General features: G+C 39.1%; 2 protein-coding genes across 9 annotated transcripts in view; one reads left to right on the top strand and one right to left on the bottom strand.

Moving 5' to 3' along the window:
* Positions 1 to 4,547, bottom strand: part of MSH3 (mutS homolog 3) — a 178,479-nt gene extending 173,932 nt beyond the window's left edge. For 2 of the 5 annotated variants that reach the window (XM_028114539.2, XM_028114538.2), the window contains exons 1-2: positions 4,255 to 4,546; positions 2,263 to 2,383 (exon numbers count right to left, since the gene is read on the bottom strand). In XM_028114539.2, coding sequence (XP_027970340.1) covers positions 2,263 to 2,383; positions 4,255 to 4,461 — 328 coding nt within the window. In that variant the 5' untranslated portion in view covers positions 4,462 to 4,546. Of the gene's footprint in view, positions 1 to 2,262; positions 2,384 to 4,254 lie in introns of all 5 variants that reach the window. The other 3 variants (XM_028114540.2, XM_088023365.1, XM_028114541.2) reach the window with 2 other exon arrangements.
* The window catches only part of DHFR (dihydrofolate reductase), a 47,969-nt gene continuing 28,514 nt past the window's right edge, over positions 4,260 to 23,714 (top strand). The window contains exons 1-5 of one of the 4 annotated variants that reach the window (XM_088023366.1): positions 4,260 to 4,788; positions 5,167 to 5,216; positions 7,684 to 7,789; positions 14,915 to 15,041; positions 17,984 to 18,099. In XM_088023366.1, coding sequence (XP_087879492.1) covers positions 4,703 to 4,788; positions 5,167 to 5,216; positions 7,684 to 7,789; positions 14,915 to 15,041; positions 17,984 to 18,099 — 485 coding nt within the window. In that variant the 5' untranslated portion in view covers positions 4,260 to 4,702. The remainder of the gene's footprint in view (positions 4,789 to 5,166; positions 5,217 to 7,683; positions 7,790 to 14,914; positions 15,042 to 17,983; positions 18,100 to 23,714) is intronic. The other 3 variants (XM_028114544.2, XM_028114543.2, XM_028114545.1) reach the window with 3 other exon arrangements.

Here is a 23,714-nt window from a genome sequence, read left to right as displayed (position 1 = left end):
GAGTATTATTACAAGGTAATAAATACTCAAACCTCATCATTTTTTAAAACTGTTACTACACTTTACTATTATCTATGTTCTTTTTTTTATTATCTATGTTCTAAAGGTTATTAATGTCCATTTTCTCCATATGGTAGAAATAATATATAATAATATGCTACTGCTACTATGTATTCCTTCCCAACTCTAGAAAAATCAAACTTTAGGAACAGAACTACTCTAAACCATCTCTTCCAAAATTTAAAAACAATCCTTAAAAAGATCAAACTGATCCACAAAGAATTTAACTATGTGCCAGAACAAAGTCCAACATTCTTTAAAGAAACACAAAATCCAACACATGATAACACAGAATTCAAAGTGTCTATGACCCCAACAATTACTTACTAGACATGAAAAAAGCAGGAAATAACAGTCAAGGGATACAGACCCAGGAATGACAGAGATTACAGAATTACCAGATATGGACATGAAAACATTATAAAAATGTTCCACATAATCAAAAAGGTAAAGAAAAACACAAACATAAAGAGAAGCAAAGGGAAGATTTGGATTTTGGGTTTTGTTTGTTTTTGGTAACAGCTTTACTGAGATGTAACTCACATAGAGAAAAAGGTGATTTCTTTTAAAAGAACAAAGTAGAACTTCTAAAGATGAACCGTACAGTATCTGAGATGAACATTTTACTGAATGAGATTTATGGCAAATTAGACACCACAGAAGAAAAGATTACCAAATTTGAAAATTTAGCAGGAGAACTGATCCAAAATGAAGCACAAGGAGAAATAAGACTGGAAAACAAACGAAGGGGCTGGACTGGCACATGCTCTTTTCCCTTTTTCCTGAGCACCATTTTTTAACAAGTCACAAAAAGTCTTATTTCAAAACATTCTAAATCAATTGCCTTGTTAACAACAGAAAAGGGTATTATCAGATTTATCATTCTCTTTAAGTATACATCTCCATTTCTATACTTATTTCATACTAAGGCTTTCATGTTGACCCTAAATCCAAACTTTACCTTTTGGGGAAGGACAGATATCTTACATGCTTGATCCACTGAATTGAGACTTTTTTTTTTTTTTTTTTTTTGCTTTCCTTTTATCTCAATCTCTGCCTAATTTTTCTGGGGATAATGAAGAAAGAGGCATTTTCTGTTATCCCTTATAACAAATTCTCCGAGGCCAAGAACTAAAGAAATACTGCTCAACCATCTATAAATCCAACACTACCTCTAGAAGTCCACAAGCTCAGGAATGGTGGTTTTATCCAAAGACTTTTAGTATACAGAAATAGCAATTCCATGCTAAAAAAGGACAAGGTAGATTTACATGTCCTGACATTGAAAATTATTCAAAACATTCTGTTAAGTGGAAAATCATAATTGCAAGTTAGTACATATAGTATAATACAACTTATAAAATACAGTTGACCCTTAAACAACATGGTTGAAACTATGTGGGTCCACTTACGTGGGGATTTTTTTTCTATAAATACGGTATGTTACTGTAAATGTATTTTCTCTTATGATTTTAACATTTTCTTTCCTCTAGCTTACTTCGTTGTAAAAATACAGTATATAATATATATAACATACAAAATATATGTTAACCAACTGTTTATGTTATCAGTATGGTTTCCTATCAACAATACACTATTGGTAGTTAAGTTTTGGGAGAGTCAGAAAATTCTACATGGATTTTCAACTGTGCAGGGCATCAGTGCCCCTCACCCCCATGTTGTTCAAGGGCCAATTCTATTATTACTAAGTAATTTGTGGGTCTTTGTGTGTACACATACACACACACACACACACACACACACACACACACACACATAGCTGTGTATAAATAGAGAAACCTGGAAAAATATTCAGTAGCCCCCCTAAAATTACTAGGTCTCACTAAAAGAGAAGGATTATGGGGTCTTTCGTTATCTACCTTCTATATTTCTGTATCATTTGAGATTTTTATAACAAGAATGTTTTACTTTTATAATCAGGACAAAAACTAGCTAGGAGGAATAAAAGAGAAAATGGGGAGAACTACAGCCAAATTGCAGAACTCCAGTTCTACCTCCACACCCCCAAAGCCCTACTCACACCACAACTTATGGAGGGGCCACTCTACTCAAGCACAGTGGAGACCTTTGTCCATAAAGGAAAAAATGGTGCAACTCTCCAATAACCTCCTCTGCTCTCTGGAGAAGACAGTATCAGTGCCACGACTAGTGAGAACGAACAATCATCGCCCTAGGACTCACCAGTGTTCCCAAACATCATTGAATCACTTCTTCCTTCCTTTGCTTGGACTTTCTTTGCTTTCTTTTGAACAGGCCCATCACTCTCCAGTGGTCTCTTTTTACTGCTGTCAATTTCTGCAACCTATATTAGAAAATGATGTGTTATCTCTAATCTCAAAACTTGATGTACGTGAAATAATTTAAACCGTACTTCTGACTAACAAGGTCCTTGCCATCCACTCTTTTTGGAATCATCTACCTTCAGCCCTGGAAAGAACTATAGGTAAACTCTCCTTACTGTCATGAAAGACAGTGTGGAGACTGGAGGTCATGAGCCTCAGCACTTCAAGCCTGAAGTGATTAATGCTATCGCATTAATCAGAACCAAGGCTGACACCTTTCTTTACTCAATCAGCCTTCACCTATCTCAGATTATAAAACCTGAGTCACCCTACTTACCTATGTCAAATAAAATACCTTTTAAAAAAAATATCCATTTTAGGAAAGGTGAAATTAGATACATAATAAAAGAACAAAACCATTTTTTAAATGTTAATGTTAATTGTAATTTAACTGTTTCATGTTCAAACTTGGCTTATGTTCACCACAGGAGATACCACAAGATTATAAACTATGCACTGGCAGGAAACTGTCAAAAATTAAGTCCTTCACAAAATACCCTCTAAATGGTAGGTATAAAATAAAATCTTGGTGTATTCATGAAATGTAGACTATCATCAAAAATCCAAAACAGGGGCACCTGGGTGGTTCAGTCCATTAAATGTCTGCCTTCAGCCCAAGTCATGATCCCAGGGTCCTGGGACAGAGTCCCATATCAGGCTCCCTGCTTGGCGGGGAGTCTGCTTCTCCCTCTACCCCTCCCCCCTGCTTGTGTGCTCTCACACGTGTGTTCTCTCTCAAATAAATAAATATTTTTAAAAAAATCAAAAACAGGAGAGGAGAAATCACTCCATGGAAGAAATATAAATGAAGAGAACAAGACTCTGAAGTAGCTAAGCTGTCATCCATATTAAAACAGGGAGGGTGGCTAAGTCAGTCTGCAATCCCTCTCCACATCCTGTTTTGTTTTGTTTTTTAAGATTTTATTTATTTATTTGTCAGAGAGAAAGAGCACAAGCAGGGGGAGCAGCAGGCAGAGAGAGAAGCAGGCTACCGCTGAGCAAGGAGCCCGATCCAAGACTGGATCCCAGGAGTCTGGGATCATGACCTGAGCTGAAGGCAGACGCTTAACCGACTAAGTCACACAGGAGTCCCATCACACCCTCAGTTTAAAAAATACTGTTCCAGGGAGCCCCAGTGAGGGCTCAACCTTAGACTTTCCCTGGTGGCAGTGTCCTTGGTAAAAACAAAACAAACTTAGTTGAACGGTGGCAAGCAACAGGAAGGATTCAATGACTAACCATTCACATCTGCACCACCTTAAACTTAATCCAGCCAAACTGTGTATTAAATTTTAAATCTTAGCTACAAGTGTAGTCACTGAGGAACCGCACAGTATGACTGCTCTTACAGTCGCTTGATTACTGAGCACCGCTGTTGCATGCTTAAAAACTAGAGACTTAAAGTCAATTTTCTTCCAGTCACCTAACCCGGTATATCAAATACGGTAAATAAAGCTCTTCAAACTTCGATCCAGATTTTTAAAAAAAGGGGGGGCGGGGAGGTAGAATGGAGGTTAAAAGATGTATACTTTGCCCACAAGCCCCTATGCTCATCAAACTGGAAGTCAGGAGACCTGAGTTCCTGTTTCGGGTCCGCCATTAAGAACCTGAACGATCTTGGCCTTAAGTCTATCACTCCAAGCAACTACAAACTTTGAACCGCGCCGAGGACGGAGGCCGGCCTTGCTTTTCCCGCCTTCTCCTTTCTGAGCCTCGCCCCTATCTCTCTGGCCGGCTCATCTCGCGGACTCTCGCGCACCGTCCCTGCCCCCGCCCATCTTGCCCCGCCCCATCTCCCCGCTGGCCCCGCCCCGCCCTGGACCAAACCCACCACGCGTGGCGGCAACTGAGGCGGGAAAGTGGGCGCTAGGGGCGCTGCGGAGTCAGAGTCAGGGTCGGCCTTCTCGGCTGCACCCGAGGGGGACGAAGTAGATTTCAGGCTTCCCGTAGAGTGGAAGAATCTGCTCAAAACCGCTTGCCCTGCAAGCGCTGGGCCGGTGGCAGCGGCACGGCCCGAAGCAGGCTTCCGGCCCGACATCGCAGGTCACAGAGTGACAACACCCCGGCAGGGCCCAGCCGGAAGCGCGAACCCGCGGCCGCAGGTCCCCGGCGTCTGCGGGCGCGAGCACGTCACGACCCTGCCGTGCGCCGGGGCGGGGGGCGGAGTCTCGGCTGCACAAATGGGACCTAGGAGGCGGGGTGGCCACAATTTCGCGCCAAGCTCGGCGGGCCGAATCCCGGTTTGGTGAGCTAGCTGGGAGGTGTTTACAGCCGCTGTCATGGTTCGTACGCTAAACTGCATCGCCGCTGTGTCCCAGAACATGGGCATCGGCAAGAACGGGGACCTGCCGTGGCCCCCGCTCAGGTACCTGCCGGGCAGGGGGTAGACTGGGTTTGGGAGAGCTGGCGCGGGCTGCCTTTGATCGCTGCGCTAGGAGTGGGTCACGCAGACACTTGCGGCGGAAGGAGGGGGTCGGACTTGGGACCCGAGCTGATGGGAGCTGGGCCTGGGCTTCTTTCCGCCATCAGAAGCCGGGAGGACAAGTTATTGGTTTCCGTCCTGCTCCTGCCGCCCGGCGAGGAGTTTTCCCCCCGCAGCGTCCTGCCTCCGGACAAAGTCCGGGTCCCGGAGAACCCCCCCCCCCCCACTCTCCGCCCACTCCTCCAGCGCAGCGTCTGTGGGTCGCGTTAGAGCTAGAACCCGCGGGAGAATGTTTTGAGTAACGCTTTGTCTAACTTGTAGGAACGAATTCAAGTTTTTCCAAAGAATGACCACAACTTCCTCAGTAGAAGGTAATGTGGGATTTTTAGGAGATTGAGGTTTGGGGAACATCTTGCTGAGTAAGCTTACCAGTGCAGATTTTATTTAAATGAAAAGTTGTCCATGTTAATCTGGGACCCTTTGTCTTACCACTTATTTGTATGCAGTTTCCAAGGTGTGTCATATCCTTTAAAAAAAAAAAGTTCTTTGAAATTTTATATGGGCAGGCGTACAGTTGAGGTACTGGGCAGAATTAGCAGCTAGCTGCAGCCTTCGGTGAAGAAAATAGAAAGGAAATCAGAGGAGGCCTTTGTCATAGCTCCTGCAGGAGATGATGGGGCCTGAAGGAGGGCAGTGGAGAGGAGAAAAGTCCAAAAAACGGTTCCATGATATCCAATGTGGAGATCAGGAAGGCGAAGGGGATGCAGGAAGGGATCCAGGATGAACTCTCAGATACTCAGGTGATTAATCCTGGGTGACAAGGAGAATAAAGGAGTGGAGAACAGTGTGCAATTGTAATAATGATAAATTTGAGGTTTGAGGCTTTTGTGGGATATCCAGAATAATTTCAGGTACAGGGAAGTAGATGAATTGAGCCACTGGAGAGACGAGGACAACCAAGGAAAAGAATATAGTGGTGGGATACCCGTTTAAAACCTAAGAGACATGTATTTGGTCATAGGAGAAGGAATAGCAGAGTAAAAGGGAAATAGTAAGTCAGAAGCAAATGCAGCATAACTTTAACAGGACAGATACAAGTCCTTGGACCTGGCACTTGGGTCACTAGTAGAGACAAGATAACAGTAGTTTGAATCTTAAGGAATTGACATAAACCACTCTCTAGAATCCAAAGTATGGTCTAGTAGTAGGGAAAGCATCCAACACCTGGCCTGTTTGCTGGTTTTCAGTAAATACAGTATTTCTTGGATGAGTGGTTGGAAGGATACCAAAGGTGTGTTGGCTTTTTTTTGTTTTTTTCTTTTTTTCCCCCCTGCCTGCCAATGTCTCCCTATGCTCTTCACTTATCATCTCCACCTTAGTTGTTAGGCCAGGTCTGTACCATTTCTGTCATCAGAATTCCTCACCTAATGGCTCTGTTATTTTTGATAATTGATATCTCCTTACTAACACCTAAAGCTCTGTCTTTGAAAATGCAGTGCATATCGCATAGGGGGCACCATAAATTATTGGGGTTTTAATTCTTAGAGGAAAAAACTTTTCTTAACATTTGGAGGTAATATTTGGTTATGAGTAATGAAGCAATATACGGAAAAATGCTTAGTCTTACAGCTTGTATTTTGTAAATGTTAGTGTTTTTATTTCAATAAAATCAAGCTAATAATGATTCTTTAAAACAGACACATGCACTTCTTTTGATAGCCTGTCAGAACGTATCAAGAATTACAGAAATGTGTATATTCCTTTGATCCAGATATCTGACTCCCAAGATTTTTTCCTAAGTGAAGCTATGTGTATAAAATGTCTATAGAAGCATTATACTTGAAAGATAGAAGCACAATTGAAAGTGTTTTAGCGGGTGCCTGGGTGGCTCAGTTGGTTAAGCGACTGCCTTCGGCTCAGGTCATGATCCTGGGGTCCCGGGATCGAGTCCCGCATCAGGCTCCCTGCTCGGTGGGGAGTCTGCTTCTCCCTCTGACCTTCCTCCATCTCATGCTCTCTCTCTACCATTTTCTCTCTCTCTCTCAATAAATAAATAAAAATCTTTAATTTAAAAAAAAAGAAAGTGTTTTAGCTTGGGGCGCCTGGGTGGCTCAGTCGTTAAGCGTCTGCCTTCGGCTCAGGTCATAATTCCAGGGTCCTGGAATCGAGCCCCGCATCCGGCTCCCTGCTCCGCAGGAAGCCTGCTTCTCCCTCTCCCACTCCCCCTGCTTGTGTTCCCTCTCTTGCTCTGTCTTTCTCTGTCAAATAAATAAATAAAATCTTTAAAAAAAAAAGTGTTTTAGCTTTTTAATTGAGTGGAATATTAAGCGCTTGTCTTTAAAAGTATGACTATTAATATAAATCTACAAAGTATACAAATATGAATAATACTATCATATCAAACAGTTAAACTAGACTTATTAAATCTTTAAGTCTTCAATCCCCACAGTAACCCTAGAAGTAGGAACTACTGTTGTCTCCATTTTATAAATAAGGAAAGTAAGACACAGAAGACTAACATGACTTGTCTAGTAGATGACTGAATATACTGAACTTGAGCACTTTGCCCCAGAATCTTGGCTCTTCACTATTATACATGATTGCAGTTGATTAAAACTAAATATTGGATATGAATTGAATAATACCATAGGGAAAAATAGTTACTATATTTAGGAAATGGGGTGATAAATGTAAATTTTAGTAAGCCTGTTTTAATTTTAATTTTTAATGGAGATCCACTAGATGTCACTATGACAATCATATCTCTGCATATATGTATGGGAATATATGAAAATATAAATGTATACTCCCAAAATATCCTTTTATGTGATTTTCTAGGTAAACAGAATTTGGTGATTATGGGGAGGAAGACATGGTTCTCTATTCCCGAGAAGAATCGACCTTTAAAGGACAGAATTAATTTAGTTCTCAGCAGAGACCTCAAGTAAGTACTATAACAAATTCACCACAAAAAAATCATGTTCCATTTTTTATGGTGGAGGTCAGTGTATGATGAAATAGTATAAATACAGTATTGTTGATCAAGCTGCCTAATATCATAAAGATGATTTACAGAAAATGAAAAAGCAGTTATTTATCCCACATGACAGTAACTCACTCTGCTACTTAAGGGATTGATTTCACCACTGTGAAAAGTTACATTAAATCTCACTGTGGTAACAGCTTTGCCAGTTTCCCTGAACTGTTATTCCATAGGCTCAAGTATCATTTATACAACACAGTTAATAACTTTTTTCTAGTTTCACATATGTTTTGGGATTTGCCAAGATTAAGTGTTCTATTGCCCTTTCTGGACCCTGCCCTCAATAAATAAGATAGAAATTTTAGGATGGGCTAAAAATCAGTCATAATCTTGTGTACTATTCATAGTTTACCACAACACCCAAATAATATTTTATACTTGTATTCTTTACCCAGTGTCTACAGGTAAAAAGTTTGAAAGTATTGAAGTCAACCTAGGGATCCTAGAGAGAAAGGAGTATTTCCACTTGGCCTTTGCTAGGAATTTTTCTGTCCTCTAGGCTAACGTTGGAGTAGATAGTTACTGATGCTTGGAAATGCCCTGGGTTTTTCATTGCTAGGAATTAGCTTACACATTTGTGGGTGCTGGCTAGGCAAGTCCATAACTTTGTGGGGCAGGCCATCGGGAAGGGCATGCGGGAACTTTCCAACAGGGGCAGAAGTTGCTGACTGTGGGTGAAATGTCCTTCAAGGAAGCCTCAGATCTGCTCTTAAGGCCTTAAAACTAATTGAATCCTGCCCACCCAGATTGAAGTCTTCTAATTATTAACTTTAATCACTTCTATAATATACCTTCACAGCAACACCTAGATTAGTGTCTGAACAAGGACTATAGCCCAACCAAGTGAACACCTCAAAGACCATCACATCATGGGAAGGAAAAAACATTATACGCTGTAGGCTTAAGGGGGTTCCGGCCTATATAGATTTTCTCTCAAATCCCTCCTAGAATGGCATAGGTAAAAACATGAAAGAAACTATACCAGAATATTTGCATTGATCGCCTTTGGGTGATGAGGATTATGTTGATGTGCATCTTGCCATCTGCCTCAATCTTCATACTGTTCTCTTTTTTTTGGTTGCTAGGATATTCTAATTATCTCTTTACTTAGTAGAATCCAAATTCACAGACCGTATTGCCATTCCCAGAGACTCTTTAGTAACGTATTCTTGAATACTACTCAAGTTTATTTATGGCTAGCTTGAGCTAAAGTAAACATAAAGAAATCTCAGTGAGGGACATACTCAGTTGAGCCAGCAGATCTCCTCAAATGATAACTCTATAATTTCTTCTCTATGACCCCCGCTGTGGTGTATGCAATTGGGTTTGGTTGTTTTCTTATGTATTTATATATAACATTTGTTGCTGTATTTTACTTTTTTTTTTTAAGGCAGAAAATTTCAAAGGTCTTTATTATCAAGGAAATAAGGATATCAGTTACGAAAATGTCTTAGAATTTATATTTTGCCCTTCCTTCTGGTTCCCTACTTGAGAATCAATTACACACATAACCTGAGCACCTGTTGTGTGCCACACAGTGCTAGATTTACTCATATAATCACTATAGCTCATGCAATCTTGGAAATACTCAATTTTTCACCACCACCCTCCAATGTAAGACGAAACTGAATCTTCAAGGTAACCCCAAAATTTGCTGCAGGATACTAATTATTTTGGGTAACTAGTTCCTTAAAGTATAGGGAGAAAATGCTTTTCCAAAGCTATCTGGACAATCAAGTTGTGGCTTTAAAAGAAATATGCAAGCACATTTGGAAAACAGATTGACATTTTCTCAAACTGTTAAACATAGAGTTATATGACCCAGTAGTTCTACTCCTTGGTTTATGAAATGAAGGAAAAATGAAAACATATGACCACACAACAACAAATGTTCATAGCAGCATCATACATAATAGCCAAAAAGTTGAAACATCCCAAATGTCGGTAAACTGATGAATGGATAAACAAAGTAGCCTATATCCATACAATGGAATATTATTCCACAATAAAAAGAAGAACCGATATATGCTACAACATGGATAAAGTTTGAAAACCGTATGCTGAGTGAAAAAAGCCAGAGACAGAAGGCCACATAACTCCATCTATGTGAAGTTTCTGGAATTGACAAATTCATAGACAAAGGAGATTATTGGTTTTGTGGGAGTGGGGAATGAATGCTAATGGTTACAGGGTTTCTTTTGAGGGGGGATAGAAATGTCCTAAAAGTAGATAGTGGTGATGGCTTTACAACTCTATGAATACACTAAAAAGTTTCCAAATTCTACACATTAAAAGGGTAAATTGTAGGGTATGTGATTTATCTCAATAAAGTATTTTTTTAAGGCTCTGGAACCAAAAATTAAGTAAATTTTACTATAATGCTATAGCTTTGATAGCATCTTTAGTAAATCCAAAATTCCCTCCATGATATAAGATGTTATAAATTGTCTCCAGCCCATAAAAGTTACCTGACATTTCATAGTATAATAATTCATCATATCCTCCACGGTGATTAAAGCTTTCTCTCTTCTCTCCCCACCACTCACACACTTAGTATAGCAAAGACTTATTAAGGCTTATTAAGCCTTACTGAACCTCAATTTCCTTATCTACTAAATGGGATTAATGGGATAATAAATCATCTTAGGGTGATTTTGAGGATTAATTGAAATTTGTATATTAAATTTGTGGCATACAGAGAGTACCCTATCAATATCAGTTCCTACTCTCCCAACCTTTGCTATTTGAGCAAAATTACCTTATTTTATATCTTACAGAAAAAATTAACATTAATGGAAGCACAATGAACAGGCTTGTGATCTCATTTTTACCCTAACATATAACTTTGTTCTTCCTTCCCTCAAACTTGAGGTTCATAATCAGAACCCTCCCCCTGCCCCCACCACTTTATTCTAGACCCCCATTTTCTCCTGTCGTTAAGACCTTGGCTGTGTTGTCCTACCCTTTACTATTTTAAACCTCAGCACAGATTACTTCTACCTTCAACTTTCTTGGAGCTTTGTGTTAAATAACTTTAGTAACTTTCATATAAGCCTCAGTAGTATCTATGGTCATCTGTCACTTCTGTGTTTTGAACATGTGTTTATCTCCTTTGAGACTCTCTGCTAAGGGATCTTTCTCCAAGGAGTATTCTCCCTCATAACTGCACCCAGAAGATGCATCACCTCTGCTCATCTGGCGTCCTCCACGCATCCCCATTGCATGTCCTTCACACATTGTGGCCACTGCTGAGATAGTTCTCTGCTTGCCATTGGTACAGGGAGTGCTTTTCTTTTTCTTTTTATCTCTATTCCCAGCATTTAGCATATCCCCTAGCAAAGCAGAATACATGATCAATACGTGATTTATAAAAATAGGATAATCCTGTTTTGTAACCTGCCTTTTTCCCCTATTTAATATATTGAAAGATTTCTGTAAATATTTTTAATGGCTGCATAGTATTCAATTATGACGATGGAGCATACTTGAACCAATTTTAAATAGTTGGAAATCCCATTTCAAAGACTGAGTTTGAAAGGTCTTAAACTGAACATTTTTTTAAAATTTTTGGTTAAAATGTGATTCTAGCCTAGGATTTTTTGTTTTTTAATAAGCTTTCCCAACAGTCTCTTGGGAAATTGAGCCAGAATTCCATCTGCCACATCATCTTTCACATCAGGCATGCATGGTACATGAGGTAATCAAATGAGGCTGCTCAAGGCCAGAGGACACTGGTCTTAGGGTTTGCCTGAATTAGGCCACACCATCCTAAGGTCTGAGGGGACTCGAATATGACACCTTTGTAGCCCGTGACCACCAGTTGACGTCTATGTAGGAAGTTGCAACTCAGACTCCAGCATCAGGCTGCTGGAGTTCAAATCCCAGCTCCACCATTTCCTAGCTCTGTAACCACTGGCTACTTAACTTCTCAGCCTCAGTATCATCTATAAACAGGAATAAAAGTACTTACACAGGACTGCTGGTCACATTAAGTGGTGTGATGCGTGTAAAATACTTGCCTGATCCCACTATTTGGGAGAGCAAGTGGGCACTGAATAAATGTTAGATATTTTCTTTCTACTATAACTAACCATCAGGTAAAAAGCAGCCTCTTTTGAATAGGACTTTTAAAGAGAAGGATGAAGGGGCGCCTGGGTGGCTTAGTCAGTTAAGCGTCTGCCTTCGGCTCAGGTCAGGATCCCAGGGTCCTGGGATCGAGCCCTGCATTGGGTTCCCTGCTCAGCGGAGAGTCTGCTTCTCCCTCTCTCTCTGTCCCTCACCCTGCTTGTTCTCTCTCTCAAATAAATAGAATCTTAAAAAAAAAAAAAAAAAGGATGGAAATATCACTGGAGTGCCTATGATGTGCATTATCTTTTAATCCTCATCCCAACCCTCTGAGAAAATTCAAGACTTAAGTTTGGAACAAGATATCAAGCATGTCCACAGGTTTCTTGACTATACAACCACATTCCAACTCTCTCTTGTCAGGGAATGCAATCTCTGTTAGCTTGAGATAAATATAGGAAGGAGATTTAGCTATGAAATAAGTCACAATATTGAGGGCTTGCTATATTCTGTTTACTGTGTTAGTTTCTAGGATTCGTGCTTTCACACAATGAACACTGTGGGCTAATGAACTCAAACGTTAGCTCAACTTTTTGCTCATTTTTTTCTACCCATCTTGGATCAATGGTTTCCTATGAAACTTATTCCTAAACTGCTAAGTAGCAACATTTTGCAGAAGCATTTCCTCCATGACTCTATGATAACTAAAATCTGAAACAAATCCTTTGTTTTCCTTTTCCAGACTCACTACAAAAAGGCAAAGAAGTAGTCTTCACCTTAAGCCCTTGCACCATTTCAAGCCATTGTTCCACAATCTACACAAAATGTTTACCCCATTAATTTGAAGTCCACACCAACCATTTATACCACCTTCTAAATTATTTTGCTATAGCCCACCAACTTCTGGGATGCCTCTTCCAGTTCTCCTCATATGTCAGTTCCTAAGTCACCATTTTTCATTCTACCCCGACTCCTGTCATCATTCCTGATTTTAGCACCCTCAGTTACTAAAACTACCTTGACTCTATTTCAGGCATTCTAGACTTTATTAACTAGACTGTCTTCTCCCCAAGTTCAAATCTGTTTCTTACTCAATTCTGCCCCTACACAGCCTCGTCCAACCTAGTTGCTGCAGCTGCCCTGACGTCTTAGAGAATCCCTTGGCTCATTTAACCTCACCGTGGCCTCCATATCTTTTCCAGCTTTTAGTCAAAATACATTCTTTGTGCTCTTAACTCCTTTAGAGATGACAGAGTGAAATAAGTAAAATACCTGTCAAGGAGGTGGGGGAGGAAGCAGCCAAAAGAATGAATGTCTCCATTAGCTCTTGATTAATCATTGTTATAACTACCAGTTCAAAGGCAGTTACATAATTTTTTAAAGCGTCAGTCTAAAAACTTGACATTGAATTGTAATTTCTGTTCTCTAAATACAGTGCAAGCCAAATTCTACATGTTTCTTCATTTATAAAGGGAATTACAGCCCTCCCCCGCCCCCCAACAACCACCCCCAAAAAACAGTTGTGGAGATAGGGAGAGATTAAGCTGAAGATCTAACCCTGAAATTAAGTAACTTCTCCTCCTTTGGATTTTTTTAATTTTTTGTATTGGGGTGGGGGTAGGGAGGGGCAGAGGGAGAGAGAGAATCCCAAGCAGACTCCATGCCCAGCACAGAGCCCAACGCAGGGCTCTATCCCACAACCCTGAGATCATGACCTGAGCTGAAATCAAGAGTCAGACATTTGGATGCTTAACCAACTGAGCCACCCAGGTGTCCCTCCTTTGGATTTTTAATTACAAAATATAACATACTCATTTATTAATACTTCATCCATCTCTACATGTTTGAAACATGAAAGTCTTTTACTCATTCCTCATTCATCACATTGTAAGAGTTTGAAATCATTCCAGGGCCTCCTGGGTGGCTTAGTCGGTTGAGTGTCACCCTCGATTTTGGCTCAGGTCATGATCCAGGGTCGTTAGATCAAGCCCCACATCAGGCTCTGAGCTGAAGTTCGAACCTGCCTAAGATTCTCTCTCTCCCTCTCCCTCTGCCCCAGCCCCCCACCCCTACACTCATGAGCGTACTCTCTCTAAAAAAGAAAAAGAAAATCATTCCATGCTACAGTCATTCAAACGTACAGAAAGAACCTTACAGTAAACACCTGTATATTCACCACATACATTCTACTGTTAACATTTTACTATGCTTGTTTTACCATCTATCCATACATCAGTTGATCTTGTTTTTCTCATGCATTTCAGAGTAACTTGTAGACATTAGTGTTTTCCCTTAAATACTTCAGCATACATATGATTAACCAGAGTTCAGTATTTCATTAGCTTTATTCTTTTTTTTTTTTTTTTTAATTTATTTACTTGACAGAGACACAGCGAGAGAGGGAACACAAGCAGGGGGGGTGGGAGAGGGAGAAGCAGGCTTCCCACGGAGCAGGGAGCCTGGTGCGGGGCTCGATCCCAGAACCCTGGCATCATGACCTGAGCTGAAGGCAGACGCTCAATGACTGAGCCACCCAGGCGCCCCACATTAGCTTTATTCTTTTGGGATAAATATATACAGTGAAATGTGCAAGCCTTAAATGTACTTTTGCTAAATTTTGACAAATGTATGCCCCTGTATAATCCCATATCTAAGATAGAGAACATTACCATAACCCTTCAAAATTCCCTTATGCCTCTAACCCCATCCCTCTGAAGACAACTACTCTTAGGATTTTTTTCCACCATAAATATCACAAGATACCAGAAATGTTTCTGTTTTTTGATTCATTGTGGACCATACATGCACAAATGTGGTTTCTATTATTGGTCATAGGTCATATGATGTTAAGTGTTTCTTGTAGAAAGGATTCATATTTATGATGGTTTTGGTTTTATAATTAATTGACTAATATGAATAGGTTTTATAGAAATTATTTCTAATTCTTCCTTTTAACCTCAGGGAACCTCCACAAGGAGCTCATTTTCTTGCCAAAAGTCTGGATGATGCCTTAAAACTTATTGAGCAACCAGAATTAGCAAATAAAGTGGACATGGTTTGGGTAGTAGGAGGCAGTTCTGTTTATAAGGTAAGTAAAATTATAAAGAAATATTGAAAAAAAAAAAGAAATGTTGTACCCCACTTTCCTTCAGCTTCCCTGCCATCTGAACTTTAAAAAAATTAAGTCATGAGCAAAGGAAGCATATTATCCCTACTGTTAGCTAGACATATTGTCAATTTGAATTATTCATTTTAGATACTATCATGAAAACTAAATAAAAATATAAAAGTGATTCTTTAAGCCTGTTCCGGTTTATTTTCAATTCAAAATAGTTGATGTTTCTAATTTAAAAACATTCTAAATCCTTCCCTTAGAATCATACTTGCTCTGCACTGTTTTCCCATCCAAGTACTAGCCAGGCCCGACCCTGCTTAGCTTCCGAGATTAGACGAGACCGGGCGTGTTCAGGGTGGTATGGCTGTAGACACACTGCACTGTTTTCTACTCCGTGGGTGTGCCCTGATATACTGAATTATTCCCTTTTTTTCAAGGATATCTACGTCCTCACTGATAAAGGGATGAGGCTCTCAGTTGCTGTATACTGACTAGACGTGTATGAATTTGTTAAAAGCAGAAGACTTTCCCTTAACAATTTTTATATAATATGAGGGCATGGGAAAAGTATCATATGACTTCATAATATAAGGAAAAACAGGTAAAATAGAAAATAGTCCTTACTCTTTTTTTTTTTTTTAACACTTACCATGCCATAAATTCCTAGGAATGGATTCCAGTAGCTCAGGCTCCTTTCCACTGATTCTCACAAAGTGTGCTTCCCTGGGTGCAGCAGGCTGGTACTTCAGTTGAACCCAAGTACCTTTCTCTTTGGCTTCCTTCTTTTCCTGATCATTTTCTTTCACACACTTCAGGAAGTTATCTCAGCTCTTGAATGCTTAATATGCTGAATATGTACATTAATTCTCTTAGCAAGAATCTTGCCCTTCAATTGTTTGTTTACAACAGTGACAACAGCATGCTGTCCCCTTGTAGACTCTTCCGGTTTTGCCAGGGTAACACTGGTGGGGCATTCCTGTTTGAACAGTGCCCATTCCCTTGATGTCCACAATATCACCTTTCTTGTAGATTCACCATGTGTATGGCCAAAGGAACAACTCCATGTTTTCTAAAAGGCCTAGAGAACATATAGAGGGTACCTCTCCTCTTTCCCTTGGTGCTGGTCATTTTGGTAAATTACTAGAAGATGGAGGCTCCAGCCCAAAGCTTTTTTTTTTTTTTTAGTAAGATTTTATTTTTAAGTAATTTCTGCACCCAACGTGGGGTTCAAACCCACAACTGCAAGATCAAGAGTCATACACTCCATAGACCCAGCCAGCCAGATGCCCCAAAATACTCCTTATTCTTGATACCAAATGACTTTCAAGTTTCAAAATTTTTGAGGATAATAAATAGAATTTTTTGACTCTTAAAACACTAATGAGAGATTAACATTTATGGGAAGGAAAAAAACCAGCCCCTACACTTTGGTGGTTTGTGGTGACATATATACCCATAAATTGTTTTATAAAGAAGAGGTATACCAGGATCCCAGACCTGTTTCTACCTTTTGTTTGCTTTATTTGTATTACAAGGAAATGGACATTTTCCTTTGATATTGCAGCCAAGGATGAATTTCTAAGAAAACAAGTCATTTTTTTCTTTTGTTCCAATATGCATTTTGAATAATACCATATTCACTTGAAAATACATTCTTTATAAGTATTCAAAATTAAGTATAATTATATACTTGATATATCTATATGTATATGTTATAAGGAAGTAGAACCTCTAGCTCATAATTTTGCATTATCCACCTGTCTCACAATAGTTTGTAGAACATTTAGGCTTATCTCCCCTGGGGCCAGCCTGTTTTTGTAAACAAAGTTTCACTGTAACACAGCCATGCCCATTGGTTTAGTATTATCTAAGGCTGCTGTTGCCCACAAAGGTAAGAAAGAAACCATATGGCCCACAAAGCCTAAAATAATTACCATCTGACCCTTTACAGAAAATGTTTGCCATATAGCATTTACTTGGATACAGACCTTCAGATGCTTCTGTCGTTGGTCTCGTTCAGTTTCTCTAATTTTTGATACAGTAAGAATTGGTAGAATATTTTTTTGGTTGGGGCAAGAGAATAAATGATTTAATATACGCTGTAGTAAAAAGCCAAAAGTAAAAAGTAAAATTTGTTCTATGCCCTTATTTGGAATTTTAAGGATAACACACACTTGAAATTATACATATTTTTTTCTTCCATAAGCTATTTGAAAATCAAGGATTATTTTCTTAGAGACGCAATTAGGACTCACGACTTTTTATTAGAGTCTTAAGATACTCATTTGAGGGCAGTTTTTTCTGTAGAAACTATCAACAGTACCATAAGCAGTAGTTAGAAAAGTCCTTAACAATATAAGGCCAAATACAATCATTAGCAACAAGAGGCTAAGAAAGTAAATAACCTACTAGCATTGTTATTATCTCCTAAGAAATGGAAGTGTTGTTAAATTCTATGTAAATGTTCTAAGTATGCCCTTGGGGTTTTCAATAATCAAAGTCTCATGAAATTATACTGTCTTACCCATATATATATGCAGATTTTTCTCTGGAGAACAACTAAATAATTTATAGTTCTTAATTCTTAAACAACTACCAAAGAAAAAAGATAATACTGAATGCTTAAAAGAAAAAAGAGTTATGTAAGCAAACTAGAGGCCAGAATATATTTATACTCGCTCTCATAATTACTGATAATGATTAGTCCCATTCTCAAAATAACTAAGACATACTTTGCAGGACCCCAAAGTAAAGAATAGGATATTTAAATAGCATGCTTTACAGGTAACAAGTTAGGTAGCATGTCTCTAATACCTATTACAAACTTGACTGTATAATTAAAACAGAAATCTTAGAGTTTCTGTTTCTTTTGACAGATAAATTAGGAAATTGATGCCTTTTGTGTTTTTTCAAAGGAAGCCATGAACAAAACAGGCCATCTTAGACTATTTGTGACAAGGATTATGCAGGAATTTGAAAGTGACACATTTTTTCCAGAAATTGATTTGGAGAAATACAAACTTCTGCCAGAGTAAGTAAAATGTTACTAATTTATTTGAAGCATTTTTGGATTTCCTGCTTAAGAATTAGAAAGAGTAATACTCTTCAGATTGAATTTGGAGTAGTTATGTTTTCTGTAGACAAATACTTTAAGAATTTTTGAAAATCTGCTTTAACAAACTTGGGAATGTTTAAGTTTTAATCATCTTGCTGAAATCTAGAGAGTAGTCATTAGTTCATTCTACGCAATCTGTGCTTAGCATCAGATGCTGTCTTAGGCTCTGGGGAAACAGTGCTTACCAAGACAGATGCTATCACTGCTCTCTAAGATTAGATTCTTTGTAGTAGAGGAGGAGGGTAGCAAATGATAAACATCAAGAGAGTTGCTGTATGGAGAAGTGAGATATTGTGATGTGGTAAATACTGTATTGTCTGAGAAGTCTTTTCTGAAGAGTGGTATCTATGCTGAGATCTAAATGGCAAGAAGCCAGCCATGCAAAGAGCAGAAAAACCAGAAATAGTGTAGACACCAGAGGGCAGGAACAAGCATGGTGTGCTCCCTGACCCTGAAGGCCACCGTGAGCATTTTGTGTAAGCAAGGGGGAGGCCAGAAGGGCTCAGACCAGATGCAGGTTTAGAGGGTTTGAATAAAGAGAGAGTGATACTGCTGCAGCTGTTTGTGGAGAACGGACAGGAGGAGACAAGAGTGGAGCTGGGAGACCAGTTGCCTGCGAGAGTTGAGGTGAAAGAGTAAGGGCTTTGGATAGCAGTGGTGGAGATCGAACGAAGAGATCACAGGGGCACCTGGGCGGCTCAGTCAGTTAAGCGTCTGCCTTCAGCTCAGGTCCTGATCCCAGGGTCCTGGGATCTAGCCCCTCCATCGGGCTCCCTGCTCGGCGGGAAGCCTGCTTCTCCCTCTCCCACTCCCCCTGCTTGTGTTCCTGCTCTCCCTATCTCTTTCTCTTTGTCAAATAAATAAAATCTTTAAAAAAAGAAGAGGTTACACTTGTTTTACTATGGAGTTGTGATTTTAGCACGGAACTGCCTGATTTTGAAAACTCCTAGCATTTTAGTTTAAAAGCACTTTTCATAGTTCAATTTAAAAAAATAAAGTACTTTTCAGGTCTTGGCTATGGAGAGTAAAGGATTAATTGTATCCACACTTTCAGACTAGGTTTTAACACATTCTTGCAAATATTCTCAGTTAGATCCAGTCATTATTCTTTGAGTGTGAGTTTGTTTTGGGAAATACCTTCTAAAAGAACATTCAGTCACGTCTGAATAAGTGGATGGCCAAGCTTTAAAGTAATAGTCTGTAGAGTAATAGGTAATAGTCATGAATCTAATGAAGTGTGTGACTGATTTCCGTGGGCTTTTAACTAGCTCTAAAGAAAACTGAGAATTTTAAGAACTCTAAAAGTTTTCTAAACAGCTGAAGTACAGGCTTTTGCTTAGTCTTCAAAGATGACCCCATAGAAAAATCACACTTAGTGATTTTGTATATATTTATGAAATCAGTTGTATTTGTTTGTCACATCTTATATATTTTCTCTTATACTGCTTAGGTTGTTGATTCTCACATTATGTGAATATTGATATCTGCTGACCCTCATTCCTATCTTTGCTGCTAACAAAAAGAAAAGATTACTGTTGAATTTACCTTTTCAGATCCTGTTGCTCTCCATCTGACCTCTTTCCAAAACTGACCCTCTGGGATCCTTGATAACTTAAAATATTTTACTACCATTCTGGCTCTCGGCTCTTAGAAATGAAAAACTTAACATCTTTACTGAGTGATGACTCACCCATCACACTATTCACCCATTGAAAGTATATAATTCAGTAGTTTTAGTATATTCACAGAGCTATGCAACCATTACTACAAAGATCCCTTTGAAGAATTTTGCTATCTAAGCAGTATTTTTCTAAACCATGAACATGTGATGTCTTTCTATTTATTTAGGTCTTTAATTTCTTTCAGTAGTGCTTTGTAGCTTTCACTATATAAGTATTCCACTTCATTGTTAAATTTTTTCTTAGGTATTTTATTCTTTTTGATGTTACTATAAATGGAGCTGTTTTCATCATTTTATTTTCAAACTGTTCATTGGTAATACATAGATATACAATTGATTTTTGCTTATTGATCTTGTATCCTACAATTTGCTGAACTCATTTATTCTAGTGTTAGTGAATTCCTTAGGATTTTCTACATGCAGGATATATCATTTACAAATAGAGGTAGTTTTACTTCTTCCTAATCTGCATTTTTAAAATTTCTTTCTCGGGGCGCCTGGGTGGCTCAGTCGTTAAGCATCTGCCTTCGGCTCAGGTCATGATGCCAGGGTCCTGGGATTGAGCCCCGTATCGGGCTCCCTGCTTGGTGGGAAGCCTGCTTCTCCCTCTCCCACTCCCCCTGCTTGTGTTCCCTCTCTCGCTGTGTCTCTCTCTGTGAAATAAATAAAATCTTTAAAAATAAAATAAAATAAAATTTCTTTCTCCTACCTAATTGCTCTGGCTAGAACCTCCAGTGCAATTATGAATGGAAGTGGCAAGGGTCTTGCTCCTGCTTTTACAGAGAAAGCATTTAGTCTTTTACCATTAAGTATATTAGCTGTGGGCTTTTCATACATGCCATTTATTATATTGAGGAAGATCTAGTTCTACCTCACTGGTATTTTTATCATGAGGAAGTGCTGGATTTTGTCAAATGCTTTTTCTGAGTCTATTGAGATAATCACGTGGTCTTTGTCTTTAATAGGTTATTAATACGGTGTATTACATTGATTGATTTTCATGTTAAACTATTCTTGCATTTCTGGGATAAATCCACTTGGTAGTACTGTACAATCCTTTCTATATGTTCCTGGATTCAGTTTGTTAATATTTTGTTGAGGATTTTTGCATTTACATTCATAATGGAATATTGGTTTGTAGTTTTCTTTTTCTGTAATGTCTTCACCTGGTTTTGGTGTCAGAAGAATACTGGCCTCGGGCGCCTGGGTGGCTCAGTTGGTTAAGCGACTGCCTTCGGCTCAGGTCATGATCCCAGAGTCCTGGGATCGAGTCCCACATCGGGCTCCCGGCTCAGCGGGGAGCCTGCTTCTCCCTCTGACCCTCTCCCCTCATGCTGTTTCTCTCTCTCTCTCTCTCTCTCTTAAATAAATAAATAAAATCTTTAAAAAAATAAAAGAATACTGGCCTCACAGAATGAGTTAGGAAATGGTCTCTTTCCTCTTCTTTTTCTGGAAGAGTTTGTGAAGGATTGGTATTGGTTCTTTAAATGTCTTAGAAAACTTTTTTAACATTGGGGGGGCGGAGCAGAGGAAGAAAGAGAGAGAGAGAGAATCCCAAGTGGACTCCAAGCTTATCACAGAGCCCAACATGGGGCTCCATCTCACGACCCCGAGATCATGACCTGAGCCAAAATCAAGAGTTGGATGCTTAACCGACTGCACCGCCCAGGTGCCCCTAGAAAATTTTAACTGTGGGTAGATTCAGATAGGAAATTCCTATCCAAAGCCAAAATCCAAGGAAATTGCTCCAAAGTGGACAAAGCTAAACAAGGCTGGCTATGAAAGAAAATGAAAAGTCTTTTTTCATTGCATCATTTGATGATATCTTACTTTCAAGCCTGTACCAACATAATAACAGCCTCTTTAACGCGAGGTGAAAGGAATCCCCTAAGGGTAAATCTGGAGTAGGTCAGTCTTTCATGAAGTAGAGAAAAAGGAAGTCTTGAAAGACAAAGGGAATATACCTTGTCCCTGGAGGTCTGTAATGTTGCTCAATTCTTGAGCTTCTTTCTCTCTAAATCTCAGTATACTGAGGAACTTAGAATTGCTCCCTACTGTCCAGAAATGAACTCTGATCGTTCTCTACCCTCCCCTACTTCTTTCCCCACAGCTACACTTCGTTTAGAACCCCATTGTCCCGATTAGTGGGCCTCTTGTGGTTACATAGGTTTCAATTCAAACACAGTTATCTTTTATTAACACCATAGTTCCTGGTAACAAAAGCACTAGTAAAAGGAAATAAAGATGAGGGGACTGTTGTAAAGTGCGAAGAGAATGAAATTAGAAGTTAAGTGAAACCACAGGTGGTAGTAAGCCAAAAGCAGAAATTAGTCTTAACAAAGTAAGGTTTGACTTTGTGTCTGCCTTTTTCCCTGTGGGTCGTTGTCTGTGCGCCAGCACCATGCCAGCCTGCCCTCTGAGGCTCTGCCCTCATTCAGCTTGCCTGGAAGAGATCTTTCTGCCTCACACTGTTCCACACTAGGCTCCAACCAAACCAGCAGGTCCAGGTATTTTCTACCGGCATTTTCTGCTTAATGAGCCCCAAACAGGTTTGTCCTTCTAGTTAATAACCTTCCGTGTAACCATGCAGTCAAAGAGGATAAAGCCCAGAAGAGGCCTTTGAAACAGTAGTTGGCTCCAGAGCTGGGACAGATGTCCCTTATCAATGGACAACTTGAGGAAGGTTTTTGGCGTTTCCTCTTCTGTTCCCATTACTTTCCGACTATTCAGCAGGATCCTTATTCATGTTATTTGTATGTCTCTTTCCTGAGCCTGTACTTGATATAGAGTCTTCATTTTATTTTGGTTGTGAGTTGTTTCTTATAGGTAACTGTTTTAAGAACTCTATTTACCTCTTTCTTAGACTTTACAGTAAATCATCTGTGTAATATTCTCATGATGCTTTGTCATTTCAGATCTTATGTCTTTTCATATTCATTGGATTCTTTACTGCTTGAAGATTCTAGAGGGGACTCTCTTTCTGGGTGGTTCATAACAAATAGGAGGTATTTCCAAATCCTGTTAGGCTTCAACTCAGAGTTCATATGTGGCTCCTAAACAGTTGGGAAGTATGATGGTGCAGTAGTTATGGTCATTATTAAAACAAACTGAATATGTGAATATTGTGGAAAGCAAAATTAATGTTAAGCAGAAATCAATTTCAGTTTTACAGAGCAGATTAACATTAATACTGTGGTTAGTGACAATATCCAGCCAATAACATAGTATTTCTAAGTTAATATTATTCATGATTTTAGGAATAATTTTGATACTTTGCTTTTATCTTATTAACTGAGAATCTTGATACTCGTGAGAATTTTACACACACAAAAATGTAAATGCTGCTTTTGGTGACTCATTCCAAAGAAACTAAAGTTAAGGTTAAACATTGGCCTCATAAAATCATTTCTTTAAAAAAGGAAAAATGCTATATTGCTATTAAAACACTGGAACAAAAATAGCTCAGAAAATGGTTAGTAACTAGAAACATAGCTTCTTCCTCTGAAATGTAAGTTTTTCAAGAAAAAACAGCTTTTTCATTTCCTTATACGTCATTATGCTGTTACTTTATGTCTCTTAATTGTATTTTTTATCACATGGCATCACCTCTCATTAGTCAACTAAAGGTTGATACCTGTTATTACTCAGCATTGTATTGGATATCAAAAGAGATTTAATTTCCCCCCCCCCCCCGTATTATCCTTGCTACATTGAGTTTAGAAAATATGGGGATGAAACAAACTAATAATATTAAAGGGTAACATTTGTAGAACACTTAATGTAATGAACTCAATGCTAAATTATTCACAAGGATGAAGATTGTGTTGATAACTAAGTATCACACAGCAGA

Source organism: Eumetopias jubatus, unplaced genomic scaffold (assembly GCF_037043125.1).
Source record: "Eumetopias jubatus isolate StellerSeaLion01/CBP00866 unplaced genomic scaffold, mEumJub1_p1.0 scaffold_5, whole genome shotgun sequence".
Lineage (NCBI taxonomy): Eukaryota > Metazoa > Chordata > Mammalia > Carnivora > Otariidae > Eumetopias > Eumetopias jubatus.
The sequence above is the reverse complement of the archived record's forward strand: the minus strand, read 5'-3'. Positions and strand labels throughout refer to the sequence as shown.